Source organism: Notothenia rossii (assembly GCF_949606895.1).
Source record: "Notothenia rossii genome assembly, chromosome: 6".
Classification (NCBI taxonomy): domain Eukaryota; kingdom Metazoa; phylum Chordata; class Actinopteri; order Perciformes; family Nototheniidae; genus Notothenia; species Notothenia rossii.
The window spans coordinates 79,861,705-79,878,026 of record NC_136909.1 but is presented as its reverse complement, the minus strand read 5'-3'; the positions used below and the strand labels follow the sequence as shown (position 1 = coordinate 79,878,026).

The 16,322-nt window shown below is 42.3% G+C and overlaps 3 protein-coding genes across 4 annotated transcripts in view; 2 read left to right on the top strand and 1 right to left on the bottom strand.

Annotated features, from left to right (window-relative positions):
* Positions 1 to 105: 105 nt before the first annotated feature.
* Positions 106 to 8,688, top strand: slc3a1 (solute carrier family 3 member 1). The gene is made up of 10 exons (XM_079690382.1): positions 106 to 621; positions 1,332 to 1,511; positions 1,629 to 1,774; positions 2,138 to 2,263; positions 2,641 to 2,760; positions 5,768 to 5,892; positions 6,273 to 6,474; positions 6,613 to 6,795; positions 7,292 to 7,417; positions 7,518 to 8,688. The coding sequence occupies exons 1-10, from the start codon at positions 234 to 236 to the stop codon at positions 7,947 to 7,949; spliced, it is 2,028 nt and encodes a 675-aa protein (XP_079546508.1). The 5' UTR covers positions 106 to 233; the 3' UTR covers positions 7,950 to 8,688.
* A 49-nt stretch (positions 8,689 to 8,737) lies between these two features.
* Positions 8,738 to 16,285, bottom strand: prepl (prolyl endopeptidase like). 2 transcript variants are annotated; one of them, XM_079690381.1, is made up of 15 exons: positions 15,940 to 16,280; positions 14,882 to 15,010; positions 14,602 to 14,668; positions 14,168 to 14,339; positions 13,958 to 14,049; positions 13,738 to 13,864; positions 12,996 to 13,212; positions 12,472 to 12,663; positions 12,019 to 12,231; positions 11,593 to 11,768; positions 10,912 to 11,128; positions 10,636 to 10,785; positions 10,344 to 10,470; positions 9,155 to 9,243; positions 8,738 to 8,873 (listed from the first exon to the last, which is right to left on the bottom strand). In XM_079690381.1, exons 1-15 carry the CDS (start codon positions 16,066 to 16,068, stop codon positions 8,796 to 8,798), a joined length of 2,175 nt encoding a protein of 724 aa, XP_079546507.1. In that variant the 5' UTR covers positions 16,069 to 16,280; the 3' UTR covers positions 8,738 to 8,795. The 2 variants fall into 2 exon arrangements, 1 of the variants encoding a protein (XP_079546507.1); XR_013809746.1 differs by lacking the exon at positions 8,738 to 8,873 and having other exon boundaries at positions 10,344 to 10,474; positions 15,940 to 16,285.
* Positions 14,968 to 16,322, top strand: part of camkmt (calmodulin-lysine N-methyltransferase) — a 113,439-nt gene continuing 112,084 nt past the window's right edge. Inside the window, exon 1 of the mRNA XM_079690383.1 lies at positions 14,968 to 15,344. The gene's annotated coding sequence lies outside the window, so the exon portion shown is untranslated. The remainder of the gene's footprint in view (positions 15,345 to 16,322) is intronic.

The following is a 16,322-nucleotide window of genomic DNA, read 5'->3' as shown; positions in this document are numbered from 1 at the left end:
CTAATCTCCCTCATTCCCATCCAACTCTCCAGCTCCCACATTCCTCAGGTGGCACTGATGCGAGTGTGTGTGAGTGAGAGAGAGAGAGAGAGAGAGAGAGAGAGAGATACAGAGATACAGAGAAGTCTGTGTGTGTACTCTGACCCGCTAAGTGCAGTATATCTTGGGCTCTTTCAGTCACTCGGTCTTCCTGAAGAAGAGCAGCGTGTTTTCCGGTCTTAAGGAATCTTTAGATGAGTTTAAGAAAAGCCAGCGGTGGCAGTATGGAGCTGGGGGAGAGCACCATGAACCCGGGGTACCAGGATGCAGAAGACCGGGGATCAGCGGCGGACCGCGGGGAGAAGAACCAGGACCTGGCGGAGGAGTACACGCAGATCAAGCCGTACGCCGGTATGCCGAAGGAGGTGCTGCTGCTGTACTCCTCCCAGGCCCGGTATCGCCTGCCCCGGGAGATCCTCTTCTGGCTGATTGTGGCCTGCACCCTGGCTCTGGTGGCTCTCACCGTCACCATCATCGCGCTGTCGCCGCGCTGCCTCAGCTGGTGGCAGACCTCCCCGGTGTACCAGGTGTACCCCCGCTCCTTCAGGGACTCCGACGGGGATGGGGTGGGAGACCTGAAAGGTGAGAAGAAGACCCCGCATAGTGCTGTAGGCCTACTACAGAGGGGTGAAGTGATGACTATTGTTTGTAGGCTGACCCGGAAGTTAGCGTCCCAAAGGGGTCCATATTTTTACATCCATGGCCCATCCACAAAAAGCAGAGGTGGAAGAAGTAGCCAACTCAGATCTTGTACTTGAGTAAAAGTAGAAGTACCAGAGTGTAGGAATACTCTAATACAAGTAAAAGTCCTTAGGTCCTTAAAAGTATTATCATTAAAATATACACCAAAAGTAAACACTTTATGCAGATTGGCCCATGTTCAGGCTTTATACCCTTATGGGTAGCTTTACCTATAATATTATATTATAATGTGTGTTGATTTATATATTGACAGTTTACTATTTCAATGCACAATTCATAAAAAAATATTCTGAAAAATAGCTTCAACCAATATCCATTGACTAACCAATGAAAACAACTTAAAAGAGGTTTATTGTCACAATGACAAAACATCTTAATTTCATTAAATACATGGTGTTTCTCCTTAAGAAGTGTTTTGAAAAGGGCCTAACATTAAATGAATTGTGTGAAAGCAGTGATAAATAACCCAATTCAAAATAAAGTGTTAGCATTATATGAAGTTGACCCATGGATGCTGACTGTGTGTAAGCAATTGCCTCTGGACCAAGTAGCTCAGTATTCCTCATTGTAGTGATTCTGGTCTTTAACAGGAATTCAGGAGCAGCTGCATCACTTCGAGTACCTGAACATCAAGTCAGTGTGGATCAGTCCTTTCTACCGCTCTCCCATGAAGGACTTTGGCTACGATGTGGAAGATTTCCGGGCCATCGACCCTCTCTTTGGGACCATGCACGACTTTGAAGAGCTCCTGGCTGAAATGCACAACAAAGGTGTGTGCTTTTAATTTCCTGTGTGCATGTAGAGTTCTGATGGTGGATCAAAGTCTATGGGATCACCACATGTCTCGTTTTTATGGTGGCATGTCTGTGACTCTCGGTTTCCATTAGGTCTGAAGCTGATCATGGATTTCATTCCCAATCACACCAGTGACCGACACCGCTGGTTCAACTTGAGCCGGACTGGAGATCCTCACTACAAGGACTACTACGTCTGGACCGACTGCAATGCAACTGCTCCAAAGCCCAATAACTGGGTTGGTACTGATTTGCACTGACATTTGAAATGTTAGGTCTTTTAAAATGTCAGAAAATACTGAAATGTCTCTTCCAGTTTCTCAAAGTCCAGGGGGATATACTTAATTGTCTTGTTTAGGTGAAGTATACAGTGTAGTATAGTATATCAACATTTCCTCATTTGAGGGGCTGAAAACAGCATTTCCTGCCCTTTTTAACACATATAATGAATAATTACACACAAAATCGTTGCAGCTCTACACCATTTGTCAGAATTAACAAACTGATTATTTGGAGCAAAAAAAACCGATATAGTCAGTAGATGGCAACTTGTAATGCGTACATTTCCTAACACTAATCTCTGACTACCTCCTCTCTCTCAGGTGAGTATTTTTGGGAACTCGTCATGGACTTATGATGACTTGAGAGGACAATGCTACCTGCACCAGTTCCTTAAAGAACAACCAGACCTGAACTTCAGAAACCCACATGTCCGCCAAGAGATCATCGTAAGATTACATGACCACACACTGCTCTCTCACATACATGATCTGCACTCATTTCTTCAACCACTTTCTGTGACTCAAATATTATCTCTCATACTCAAATCTTAGTCAGTGTTGACCCATGATCGTTAAGGTATCCATAAACTTGTGTAATCTGTAGCAATAATGTGTAATGGCCAACTGATCACACATTAACTGAAGCTAGTTAACCATTTTGATTTAACTGCCTGCAGCAAAAGCAATGGTAGAGCGTTCCTGTGTGCATATTGTGCTTGCTTATACTGACGTTAGTGTACAATGCAACAATTTAATTTATTTAATCAAATACCTTCAGCACTTCAGTAGATTTAATACAATTTGTATTTATGATTGTTTTCTAGGATATTATCCATTTCTGGCTGGGGAAGGGAGTGGACGGGTTCCGGATGGACGCTGTGAAACACATCCTGGAGGCCGCACACTTGAGGGATGAACCACAGGTGGACCCCAAACGACCTCCCGTGAGTGTCACCCTTTAGCCCCTCTTAACATCTAACCTCCTGGGGTTCACTTCAGTCTACCAGCGTTCCCTCTGTCGGACACTCTGTTGGTGACAGGCAGTGATGTCCACCGGCTTAGTTCTCTCAGCTGTTTGTTCTCACATTGACTCGACGCCGCCCCAAACATGGTAACGTCTGTCTGATCTGCTGGCTGAAATTGATCCATATCAGATGACAGAGCATGGGTAACAAATTTAACCCCACGCTAGGCCGAGCTTAAATAAGATTTAAATTCAGTAACTGACATCTAAGGGTGAAGAGTTTTTGAATCCAATAAAGTTGTAGTCATCACTTTGGAGAAATATCTTCAAACCTTAATTAATGAATTAATGAATTAATACATTTGACAATGTTCTTTAAAAGCCAATACCAACCCATATATGTTTTTAGACGGTCACAAGTTGTCATTTTCAGTAACAATTTCCACATGGTTCGTTTAGCCAGTAAGGTATTTTTATGTTTCCATTTTACTTTTTGCCACTGGTCTTTTGTGCTCTTACCAACTGGCAGTTCTTCTCCCTTTGAACTCAAAGTTCAGTTTTAGTTAATCTCTGTTGTAATAACACTCAGTTATTCAGTGATATTCAGATTTTGTATTGCTGCATTTTTGCACAGCCCAGATCTATGGGATAAAAGCAGCTCTACTACAGAAGTACTTTGCTGTGTAGCAGGAAGAACATGAAGCGCTAAGTGGGAGAGCTCACACTGTACATGATGTATCCTTCAGTTATCTCAGGTTCATCATGTGCCCTTCTGGAGAACATACTGCACTTGGTTTTCACAGGGTTCATGATTCATGCAGAGTTCAGCTCACTAAGAAAGTGTTTTTTCTGTCATGGAGATTGAAGGTATTTCTCCCAGAGGAAAGATTAGAGGCATATTTTGGTGGATTAGCAAATCATTGGGATTTACTTAACACTGAGACTGACTTGTCTACTGACTGTTGACCAGCCGTGGTAGAAGTAATCCTTTACTTAAAAAAGCAAAACAACAGTTTAAAATACTTTTTTAAAAGTCCTAAAAAAATAAAAGCTTTGGTAAGAAAGTATAAGAAGCTAAATGTACTTCAATATGAAACGTTAAAGTACTCATTAGGCAGAATGGCTCTTTTCACAAATAGAATATATATTTTTTTCTTTTACGTCATATCATTTTAATATTATAGTTTGTCAATGTTGAGCCATTATAATAACTTTATAGAAGTACACTACTGCATCATACTATAAAGGCAGATATATGTTTTGATATCTACAAAAAAGCTAGCAACTATGAATGTTAAATAAATGTTTTGGAGAAACAATTACAATATTTGCCTCCAAAGTGTATTAATATATATATTTTTTAATTTAATATTGGGGGGGATGAAACCCTCTTTAATGGTCACACATGCAGAGCAAACAGCACACACAGTGAAATGCATTCTCATCCTAGTACCAGGAGTCTAGTACTAGGATCAGTGGGCAGCTATTGTACAGCGCTCGGGGAGCAATGGGAGTGGAAAGGGGGTTGTCCAGTGCCTTGCTCAAGGGCACCACAGCAGGGCCCAGGAGGTGAACTGGGACCTCTCCAAGTAGCAGTCCACACCACATTTGTAGGTCTGGTCGGGGTCTTGACCCGGCGACCCTACGGCTTACAGTCCAAGCCCCTACTGACTGAGCCACTGCCGGTATTTGGAAGAGAAGGGATGAAATACCCAAGATAAATACAAGTATGGCGAGAAAACAATATGCTTTAGTAAATGTACTTTTATTCCACCACTGCTGTTGGCTCGGCTGTGCTCATTTTGAACAACCCATGCCAAGCTGCACTTTATATTGAACAAAACAAGAGTCACTGTTGGGCACTACACAGGAACCACAACACTGCAATAAAGAGTCACAGCTGTGTGTTTATTGGCATATTGAGAGTTTTACCACACGCCTTATGATGTGACTCAGCAGATCATAACTGAGCAGCTATCTGCTATCTGTTATCAGGATTGTTTTAGTGGTTTATTGCTGGTATAGCTTTAAATTCAGACCAACTTCACTTGCTTCACTGTCCGTCGGCTGAAGGGTCATCATTTATGATTTTATTTCTTATCCAACATTCCTTCGTATTGTGTTCAGTCACAATAGTGTCATATATTTTCTTTGTATTTCAGTGGCCCTAGACATTTTGAAAAGGGTATATAACAAAGTATTGAGATGAACTTTTGTTATTGACCAAATACTTATTTTCCACAATAATTTGCAAATACATTCTTTAAAAATCAGACATGTGATTTTCTGGATTTTTAAAAATGTTTTGTCTCTCATAGTTGAGGTATACCTAGGATGAAAATGACAGGCCTCTCTCATCTTTTTAAGTGGGAGAACTTGCACAATTGGTGTCTGACTAAATACTTTTTATTTTTGCCCCACTTTACTACTTTTTTCTGTAGGACTAGATACTTAACTCCTGTGGCAGCACTGCTTCAGTAAATAAGTCTGGTAATAGTCATGTTTGAGTTTCTTACTAATACAAATCCATATCCATACACATTAGGTTTTATTTCTTAGGAGTCACTGTTCCTGAAGAAGGCATTTAGGAATGAAGCAGGCTTGAGTGGTTTCATTCCTGAACTTTTTTGAACTCTCCTTAAACACATCAGTACTCAGAAGTACTTTATTGAAACCAAATATCTGTGTAACTTGAACTTCATCTGTTTTGTTCCCACTGACCTGCCCTTCAACTGGACCCTGTGCTTTAGACTGATAAAGGAACATATTTAAAGGGGAACTCTCCTAACTCCTAATGGAAAGCGGAACATACAGTTGGGTTCTCTTGATCTATTATAGTTGATGATCTCAGGGTGTAAGCTTTGCTATGAATGGACCACAAGTGCCCTAAACCAAATGCAAAACCTAACCATAACTCTTAGTAATCCTCCAGAGCCTGAAATCCAATAATAGCCACATTACCTCATGTTTGTTTATATTCACAACAGGAGGATGTGACCACAGAGTGGGACCTCTACCACGACTACACCACCAGTCAGCTGGGCCTGCATGATATGCTGAGGGAGTGGAGGGGGGAGATGGACATCTACAGCCGGGAGCCAGGCAGATACAGGTGTGGGACACAAAACAGTACATCTATTGGACGAACTGGGACTGGTGACTAATCAATGTGCTCCTACATACGTATGATGATGATGACGATGATGATGATATAAGGTTCAAACAGCTCATCATTTATTTTGAAACAGTCTTGTGTATTCTACTGTGTCACATTTATGTCAAAGCAGTTTCATTCTGCTTACAGATACTGTATGTTTAAAGAACTGTTAGTACCAGCACTTTTTTTGAATTTTTTATTTTTTTATTTAAGTTATATTAAAAGAGTTCAGCGAAGTTCAAGGTGAAGAAAATCGAGTGGTGAATTATCCTAATGTTCAGTGTGGCGGGGGATCAGATTGCATGTCCTCAAACACCAGTTCCACTCCTCTCCAGGTTCATGGTGACAGAGTCGTATGATTACCACGAGGTGGAGAAGACCATGATGTACTATGGCACCCCGCAGGTGAAAGAAAGCGACTTCCCCTTTAACTTCTACCTGCTGGACCTTCCTCAGAACCCAAGCGGCATGTGGGTTAAACATCTGGTCCACTTGTGGATGGGCAACATGCCCAAGGGACAATGGCCAAACTGGGTGGTGAGTCAGGAGTCTTTTCACATCAGCTTTCTCTTCCATTACCCAAACATACCCACCTCACCCTGCCATCTTCCTCCTTAACCTTTTTCACCATCTCTCCACCTTCTCTTGTATTTCTTCTACCTCTACTGCAATCAGGTCGGGAACCATGATAGGTCTCGAATTGCCTCCAGTGCTGGTCAGCTCTACGTTCGTGTCATCAACATGCTGCTGCTGACCCTCCCGGGCACCCCCACCACCTACTACGGAGAGGAGATCGGCATGGAGAACATAAATGTCACAGACAGTCAGATACAGGACCCTGCCGGAAAATACAACTCCGTCAGTACAGAGCAAACTTGGTTAAAATACTCTCGTTCACTTCTATACTGTATATTTATATACTGCTGTTGATCATGTGTATACCTCCTTATAATGTTCATAGTGTTAATACATCAGTTTGTTTTTATCAATCATATGTATATATAGATTTATATTATAATTGAATAACTGCATTTCGTTGTCTTATTACTTGTACTCGGTGCAATGACAATGTTAAATCTATTCAATCTAAATCAAATCTATAAAAATATGATAGGGCAAAAATGTGTGTGGACTTCAACCTTAATATAAATCTCTTCAACGTAACAACAAACAGCCTGGAAAAAGCCAATAAGTGAAATCACTGCCTCTGTTTTTAACGATTTCAACAAAAAACAGAGAATTTAAGTTTCATGATGGTAGGATTTATTGCAGGTTTTTGTATTTGATTTCATACAGATACATATATTTATTGTCACTAGAAGCTGATTTGCTAAACTGATTCCTCTCGCTGCAGAGTGCCAGTCGGGACCCCCAGCGCTCCCCTATGCAGTGGAGTGACGACTTAAACGCAGGCTTCAACACCAAAAGCAACATCACCTGGTTGCCTGTTCATCCTGACTACAGTAGCGTCAATGTGGAGGTACAGAACTCTTTCATCTCTGGAGAAACATCTGGCCAGAGCTTGCTCAAGATAATCTTCTTTTACACCATGTGTCTTCTTGCCAATCGTTCTCCTCTAGGTCCAGAAGAAAGAGCCAGGTTCTGTCCTGGCTCAGTACCGTTTCCTGAGCACCCTGCGTCAGTCGGAGCTGCCCCTGCACCGCGGCTGGTTCTGCTACGTCCACGCCGACGCAAACGTCTTCTCTTACCTCAGAGAGCAAGAAGGGCTGGACCGAGCTTTCCTCATGGTGCTAAACTTTGGTAAAGAATCTGCCATCACAGACCTCTCCTCGATCAGGGAGTTACCGGACCAGCTGAAGGTGCTGATGAGCACAAACCAAGTTAACAGCGGCAAGGTGTTACAAAAGTCTCACATCCCCACAGAGGTAGGAGAGGGTTTGCTTATCCAGTACTCTACCCACACCCGGTTTAACCCCACCCACCCTGACCAGTGCTACGTCTCCGAGAAGGCCTGCTATTTAAGTTTCGTGGACATAGTTTATAAATGCTAAAACGCATCATCAAGGTTCTTCTTTGGGGTCTCCTCTGTAAAGCCCCAGTCACACTGTCCCGAAATTGACACCCGATGGACACACGATTAAGGAAAAGTTTAAATTCGGTTCTGATCGGAACAACATCGGGCCATTCGTGAGGGCATCTTAAGCCATCGTATGACCGCCGGTGGAGTTTCTCAGGCTCCGGCAGCAACTTCGGGAGCGGTGGCAAAATGTTTAGCATGCCAAAGATGGCTTAAGATGCCCTCACGGATGTCCCGATGTTGCTACGATCAGAGCCGAATTTGAACATTTCTTTTATCGTGTTTCCACCTGGTTGTTTTATTGCACAACAAAATCATGTAAACATATTATGTAAATAACCCAATTTGTGTTCTGTGAAACTAAAAAGGATATAATATATTATTTTGAAGGCGAGGAAGTTGTTGTTGCTATGGAAACAACATGACAGAGAACACTTAATATCTTCTACATATAAAGACGGAGAAAGTAAAGAACAAAGTCAGAAAATATCAGTACAGTATCATAATAATTTAACATAATTGTTTGTGTTACTTTCGTTGCAGTTGTATGTCTTAAATGTAATGTAAATGTTGCCTTCGTGTGTGGTTCGGGGCCATCTTCGTGCGAAATTCACAATTCCATATTCGTGTGTCCATCGGGTGTCAATTTCGGGACAGTGTGACAGGGGCTTAAAGGATTCATGGCGTGTAATAAAGAGGATTGCAGATACAAACACTGTTGTCTTCTCTTTCATTGGTGTTGTTAAAGATTAGGCAGTAAGTGCCATCAGAGTTTTTGTAGTAATGGTAGTTGTTTGATTCCTGGCTCCTGATAGCAGTGTTATCTCCTCCGCTTGCGTTGGGGCCGAGGAGGCTCCAGGCCCAGCTCTGTGTAAAGGAATGCTAGCCTGAGGGCTTCCTGTGTCCGGGAGAAAGGACAGGACACATTTCACAGTTTGTACCGAGCAACTTATCTGATAAAACAAATGCTATTGTTCAAAGTGTGAGGATAGAGTTGGGCTGAATTCAAAATGGAAAACATACTTATTAACTCTGGCACAGTTAAGATTATTTTTGGATTTGGGTAAACTGCATTTTTAAATGGATTGTAACGATGTGAGAGAAGGACATCTTGAAATGTATAAATACTAAAAACTTTATTACAGGGCAGATACACAAATTATGATGTGAACGCATTACCTCCTCCAGCATCAGCTCAAAGTCTTCTGGTCCGAGGTGATTTTCTCCAGGTTGGATGTTCAGAAGTATGTTTGGTGCCGGTTCATATTCTTAAAAAACGGATAAGACAGAAAGACGGAGGTCAAAGGCAGAACAGGGAGGAGAGAAGATTTCTAACATCGTCTTTGCCTTTTCTTGTCACATTTTATTATATACCCACTTTCTCTCCTCCCCTTTTCTCTCTGTCCAGTTTCCCCAAATCAACCCCTCTATCGGAAATGTCTTTACATTCCTTTCATTCATTCGTGATCCCATCTGATATTGCCCTCCCTCTTCCCCCCCACCATATTATCCCTCCCAGCCTGGTCTCAGTGGTACGGGCTGTTTCACAAGTGCGGTCTTGACCTTGACAGCTCCCAGTCTGAGGCGTCTAATCTCTTGCTCTGATACACTATCTCTTTACCATGCTAATGGATCTGCCCCCCCCCCCTCCTGCATGTGTCTATGCCATCAGCACTTTATCAAAGACTCCGGAGAACAGAGGGAGACAGATTAGAGAGACATATACACACACATACACAGACACTTAAGCCGCCTGGTGTATGAACAACAGGAAAGTGAGAGAGATAATGTGTGCATTCGGAACAGGAAGCGTGGAGGCGGTGCTAGAGAGAGAGAGAGGGGTGTAAAGAGGAGTACCACCAATGTGGGGAAGGCAGATTATAAGTGAGAGGGAGAAAGAGCCTGTCTATGGGGAAATGAGAGCAATTAAAAACACACACACACACACACACACACACACACACACACACACACACACACACACACACACACACACACACACACACACACACACACACACACACACACACACACACACACACACACACACACACACACACACACACACACACACACACACACAGCAAGGTGACCTATGCTATACTTTGGTCATGAACTTCAGATGCTGTTGGCAGTTTCCCCAGGCATTGCTTAAGTTTCTGCCGCCTCTCCAGACATGCACACTGACACTACTGTTGGGAGCTGACCCTGAACCGTTAAAACATCTGATGATGCACAAATCACACCTACAAATACAAGTGAGAAAACCAGCCTGGATGCACAAACACAACACACACACATATGCATCAGGAGAATAAGTGTTGTGATAGCATGTGTGGAAGAGTGTACAGTGTGTGTGTGCACATACCTGATTTTGGATTCAAGGTGAAGTGTGTATGGATGGCCTTTTTTAGCAGCTCGGTGTATTTGAGGACACCTGCCAGAGGAACCCTGGCATCACCGCTGTAGGCCGTCAGCAGCATCGATGGGTAACACTAGCTCATATAAAAACACAAATTCAAAAAGATGGTTAACTTGCTGTATTTTAAAGGGTTTTGGATCAACAATTTTTATTTATGTTCACATTGGACCAAAATGTGGGAATTTAAAAATGTTACCTATAGGGCAAATGTAACTCTTAATTAAACTTTCTCCTGTACCTGAGGGGTTATGTTGTGAAGGGGACAGTAGGAGGAGATGATGGGTCTATGTTCTGGGTTTCCGACTGGGTCCCCCCATTCTTCTCTATCCTCCAAAGTTAGAGGCAGGCTGGGGTCCTCCATTGATCCCAACACATCCAGGAAAGGAGCCTGAACACAGTAGAAGAGATGGCTTTGGATGTGTGTAATCAATTAAAAAAAAGTAACACTCAAATCTACACACTCCAAGACCGTTGCACACAACCACAGGCCGTCTCTGATGATTTAACATGTTACCTGCAGTGTGACAGCTCGCATCATGTGTGTGTGTGTGTTACACAGCGCTCCCACGGCCACAGCCCCCGCGCTGCAGGCTGTGAGGGCGGTGAGAGAAGGAGAGGAGACTCCTGAAGAGAAGAGGTGATGGAGACAGGCTCGCAGGTCCTCCACTCCTCTCTGCTTCCCCTCAACACAGGCCTGTCGGTGCCAGGAGAGACCTCGCTCTCCTCCACCTCTAGGAGGGGCAAAGGGAAATAACACAGATTCACTTTAACGCACAATTCCAGAGTGTATTTTCCAAGCAATGAGGGGGAAGGGGGGTGTCCGGTGCCTTGCTGAAGGGCACCACGGCAGGGCAGGAGGTGGGCGCTCTCTCCAAGTAGCAGTCCACACTCCATATTTGAGGTATGTTCTGGGACTTGAACCGGTGACCCTACAGCTCCCAGTCCAAGCCCCTACTGACTGAGCCACTGCCGGACCAGTCTGTAATACTAACTAATACTATATATACTGTACATCTATGTTCACTTTTCTTCTGTTGTTTGTTTTAACTTGTTTTTTTATTTATTAATAACATGTGCATACTTTTTTATATTTGTATATGCAAGTCTATTCTCTTTACTTTATCTGCACTATACTTCTGCAGTTATAATAATGTAGATGTCCCCGTTGCGGGCTGCTACAGAGGTAATACACTACCTGATGTGGCAGAAGGCCAGAGTCCAGCCTTGCTCGAGCAGAAGCCTTTTCTCTGGGCAGAACTCCATGTTGAGATCTCTGCCATAAGCTCCGTAGACATGGACGAGTAGAGGAGCCTGTCTCAAACCCCCCACAGGTCCTGAGTGAAACAGGGTCACTGGCACCAAGGTACCATCCTACAGGCAGGGAGACATTTCAAAATGTTAAATGATCTTGAAACAGCTCTTGATAATTTGTTTTGCATATATCAGATCTGCACTTCTAGGTCTTAGCTGTGTGTGTGCATGACAGTGTTCTACTGGTGGCTGGTTGCCAAAAGAGCTTTACCAGTAGACACTTGAGTCTTAGCACGGAGATGATGAGCCTCCCCACAGCCGATACTGTTTCAGTGTGAGTGCATGCGTCTTATGTGTCAAGTGTTCTCACTTGGTTGCAGGCCTCTAAGCGGGTGGTGGTAATTCTGCCCTGGGCCCCTGGGGAGGAACCATCTTTGGAGCCTGATAAAAGTAGCCCATCTTCAGGGGACAGACTGTACGGTATTGGGGTGTGGACTGGAGATGAAATCAAGAACTGCAACACAGTGCCTCGGTCTGCCATGCCTGGTTTCTTCGTTTGGATGCTACAGGCCCAGGAGGGGAGCTAGGGAGAGATTAATGCATACAATCAATATGAATACAAGTGGCCAACTGTATATTTTTTGTATTGTGTATATGTTGATGTGTGAGAGATATCCTTTTACATTTAAAGCATCTTAACAAGCAATTTGGTAAAGGATAACGTTTTATGAATAATAGCAAGCATGCCAGCAAGTTAGTATAATGTCAAAACCTGCAAAGAAAGAAAAAATATATTATAATCTAGTTTTCCGGTCACACTGACCTGTACAGTGTATGCCTCCTTGGGATTGGTCAGCGAGACTACGATAAGAACGAGTCCACCGGCTGCTGTTCTAGCCACCAACACACAGTGGTCTCCGATCACATCCATGTCTTTGATAACAGTGCCGGAGTCAGGGGTAAACAAAGGCACCCAGGAGGCCATGGAGGGCTTTGAGAGAGGGGACTGCAACACCTAGGAAACATAAAATCCAAATGTATTTTTCTGGGATTAACCACAACATAGCCATTAAGGATTATACACATTGACTTACAGCAAAAACATAAAAGCCCTTAAAAACAACTTAATAGGTATCCAAACCAAAATGTCTAAACACTTGAAGCCTTAGTTATCACTTCTCGATTGATACTTTATACTTTAACAGGAAAATAAAGCACTTGTACGAACCCTGAAGGGGGCCAAAGTATAAACACCTTTTAAATCATTTTAGCTTCTGAAACAATTCTTCTACATATTGATGAAATGTATTCCAGTGTGTGTTTGTAAGAGTATTGTACAAACGCTACCTGATATTCTTGCCCAGGCCCTGTATTAGCCAGTATAACCAGAGACTCTCTCCAGTGCTCCACATGGTACAGGAGGTCCGGCTGCCGTGGCTGAACCAGGAAAGGCTCTAGATGGGAAGTCGTTCCATCAATTAGCAGAACCTCTGAGCTGCTCCTGCTGTTGCCGTTGATGCTCAGTATCTGTCGGTCTCTGGAAAGAACAACCTCCACAAACACACTGTGGAGAGGTCCATGTAGGAATTAGAGACGGTGTGGGAGCAGACACAGCTTAGATGTGACCTTATGGTGCGTTCAAGTTGTACTGGGAAGAGGGAATATCTAAGTTCCCAGTCGGACATTTGAACTTGAACGCCCCTTGAGGTCAGATTGGTGCCTACTTGGAAACTCGGAGATACCTCGCCATACCAGAGATCATCCAAGATCAGCGGTCAAAATGGAGTCTCTGCATATGAACATCAAGAGAACACTTTGATAATATAAGATTTGTAGCTCTTCTGTATTATTTGTGTCATCAACTGTACATATGGTTCGGATCATCTTCTATCGGTGGATATGTTGCTAGGATCTTTATATCTTTAAATACAAAATAAAGCTTAGGTGACTATTAAAGCTGTAAACAAGGCGAACAACTTTCCTGCTGCCCCCTTTTTCCCACTTGTGCTACTGACACGCTGTCAACTCGAATGTGACGTCACTCCCAGTTCTGACCCCTGACTTCCAATGTAATGTTAGTTCTACTTACTCAGGATGAGTTTCCTCAAACACAGAAGTGATCCTGCTTTCTTTGGAGGTCAGGTCCAATCGAAACACTTTACTGCAGCGCAGAGCCTCCAGAGTTGTGTAGAACAGGACATCGTCTGTGGCCCACTCTTTACTCATGTAGACATGTAAAACATTATATATTAGCCAGTACACTTATACTTCTATTATATTTCTCCAAGGTCAAACTATTCAAAACGTACCAAAGCTGAAGACTTTGTCCAGTGTGAGTACAATGTGTTGGGGATCAGGAGGAGGAGGAGAGTTTCTCTTTCGAAGCCTCACCACCACACACCTGGACGTCACAGCACAATCATCCATTTATTCTTTCAGTAAGTTTAACATTCTGATAATAAAAAACCCATTACTGCCAAATGAAAGAACATTCTGCATGTTTATTTGAATCTTTTCACCTGGGCTCTTCTGTGTCAGGAGTTTTTAGTGTGGCAGCAAGATGCTTCTCCTGAGGGGACAGACGTATCCTCTGGACAATCCACTGAATCCTTTCTTCATTAATAAGACCTGTCTTCTCCTCCTGCCTAGAGACTTGTCCCAGATGTAGCACCTGCTCTGGTTCTGGGTCACCTACAAACAGGGCGAGGAAACTGAGTCATTCACAGAAGAGGGATTCCTTACAAAGGAATGCTAATAAATTGCAGGTGCAGTGAATAGGTTTTTATTAATAAAAGGAACTGCAGGTAATATTTTAGTTTTTGGTTGATTTCAGTCCTCTTTATAACATTTCCCATTCAAGTGTCTATGAGTTACTTTAGTCTTCAGAATGCTATATGATTACAGGTCTCTGATGTCAAGCTTCTGGCTTTACAACTTCACATTTTCTGCTTACTTTGTCTTTGGTCCACTCTGTAGATCCCATCCCTCTCAATGAAATACACATGGTTATGGCCACAGACCTGTGTCAATGCAAATCACAGTGAATTGTAAAAAAAAGAATTAGAATTTCACAAATGCCTCAACAGCGAATGAGATTAATATGATTCTGTGGATCGTACTAATCCCACACAGGATGTATACTGTTTCTGGCAACACAAAGTGAATGCTGCTGTGATTAACACTGAGATTATATTCAAATAGCTTCAAATCCCAAGGCAAAGTGCAGCCCTTACCAATGAGTGATCAGGTATGTTGGAGAACCTGTGGTATGCTGCCTTCAGTCTCCTGTTGAAATACTTCTGTAAGTCCTTGTACCTCTCGAGTCCAGAGCTGTGATGATGATCTGATGAGTTTGAACTGTCCTAAAAATAAAACAACTTGTGGGTGTTCGTGATATGTGAAACATGTTAAAGGCTTTGGGCTTTCTTTCTAATGTGTTCATGTTTCCATTTCCTTGAAGCTCATTTCCGTGTGAGTGCAGTGATCCCCATCCACAGGGCTCAGTTTCAGCCTGCGCTCTGTACAAGATCTATTTTGTTAGCCTGGTGAAAAGACACCGTTACTTTTGAATAATTAATGACTTCACGTTATCTATAGGATAGCTTTAACAGACAGTCATCTCCAGTTCTGGTACTTTACTGGAGCACATCCATTTGGTGCTACTACTTTACACTTCTACTACAGCACATCTCAGAGGTAAATATTGTACTTTGTTTTAGTCTACACACATTCACATGAGAACAATAGTTAATTAATTGTATTTATACTCCTTTCTTGCCAGTTTCTAAATGATGACACACATTATTATATAAAGTAAATTAGCTACACTTCTTCAATAACTGTAACACTGAAGAGATGAACACATTAGCATGTAATAGTAATTATGAAATTGTAATTACTATCAAATGGGTCAAATTTTATATTTTAAGTATTTTATATTAATGCTTTTGCTTTTGTATGTTTACACAAGCATACAATACTTTTATTTGTAACTAGTAATGAGTATTTCTCACAGATGCAGGTATTTAGGTATAAGATTTGAGTAATTCTTCCATCACACTGGTAATCTTAACACCAACCCGAAACAAAAACAACATTTTAACCATAACTAGCGTTTCTTATTTAAAGCTTTTATCCTTGATTAAGTGTGTGCTTTTGTGTCTGTTGCATGTTAATAGTTGTTTTAAAAGGCTTTTAACTATGCATATGTGCTGTCATTGTGCTCGTGTGTTTTCCTGTGCCTATGTGCTCTCAATAAATACATATAAATACCCAAACGAATTACCCTTACCGATGTGTAACAGCGTTGGACGGACAAGAGCCATGTTCTCCTTTTGTAAGGAGAGAAATCCCATAATCGTAACCGAAATGGTGAAATGAAACGAGCAGGTGAACACAGCAAAGAAGAGAGGACAGCCATTACGATTAAATAAGGTTCAATTATCTTAGTTTACACATGAAAGCTGTGGTTTTATGGGTCAAAGTAGCTTAATATCACTGCCTGGTAAATGTATGTCAGTCATGACGACAGTAAAACACACTTCGCATGACAAATAAGCGTTGTATTTCCACCTGAATAATGTATTGTTTCGATAAATAAATGAAACGTCCTCTGTTGACAGCAGAAAGCAAATTCTATACACGTGCCTGATTTCCTAAACAAAGCCCGCTGTG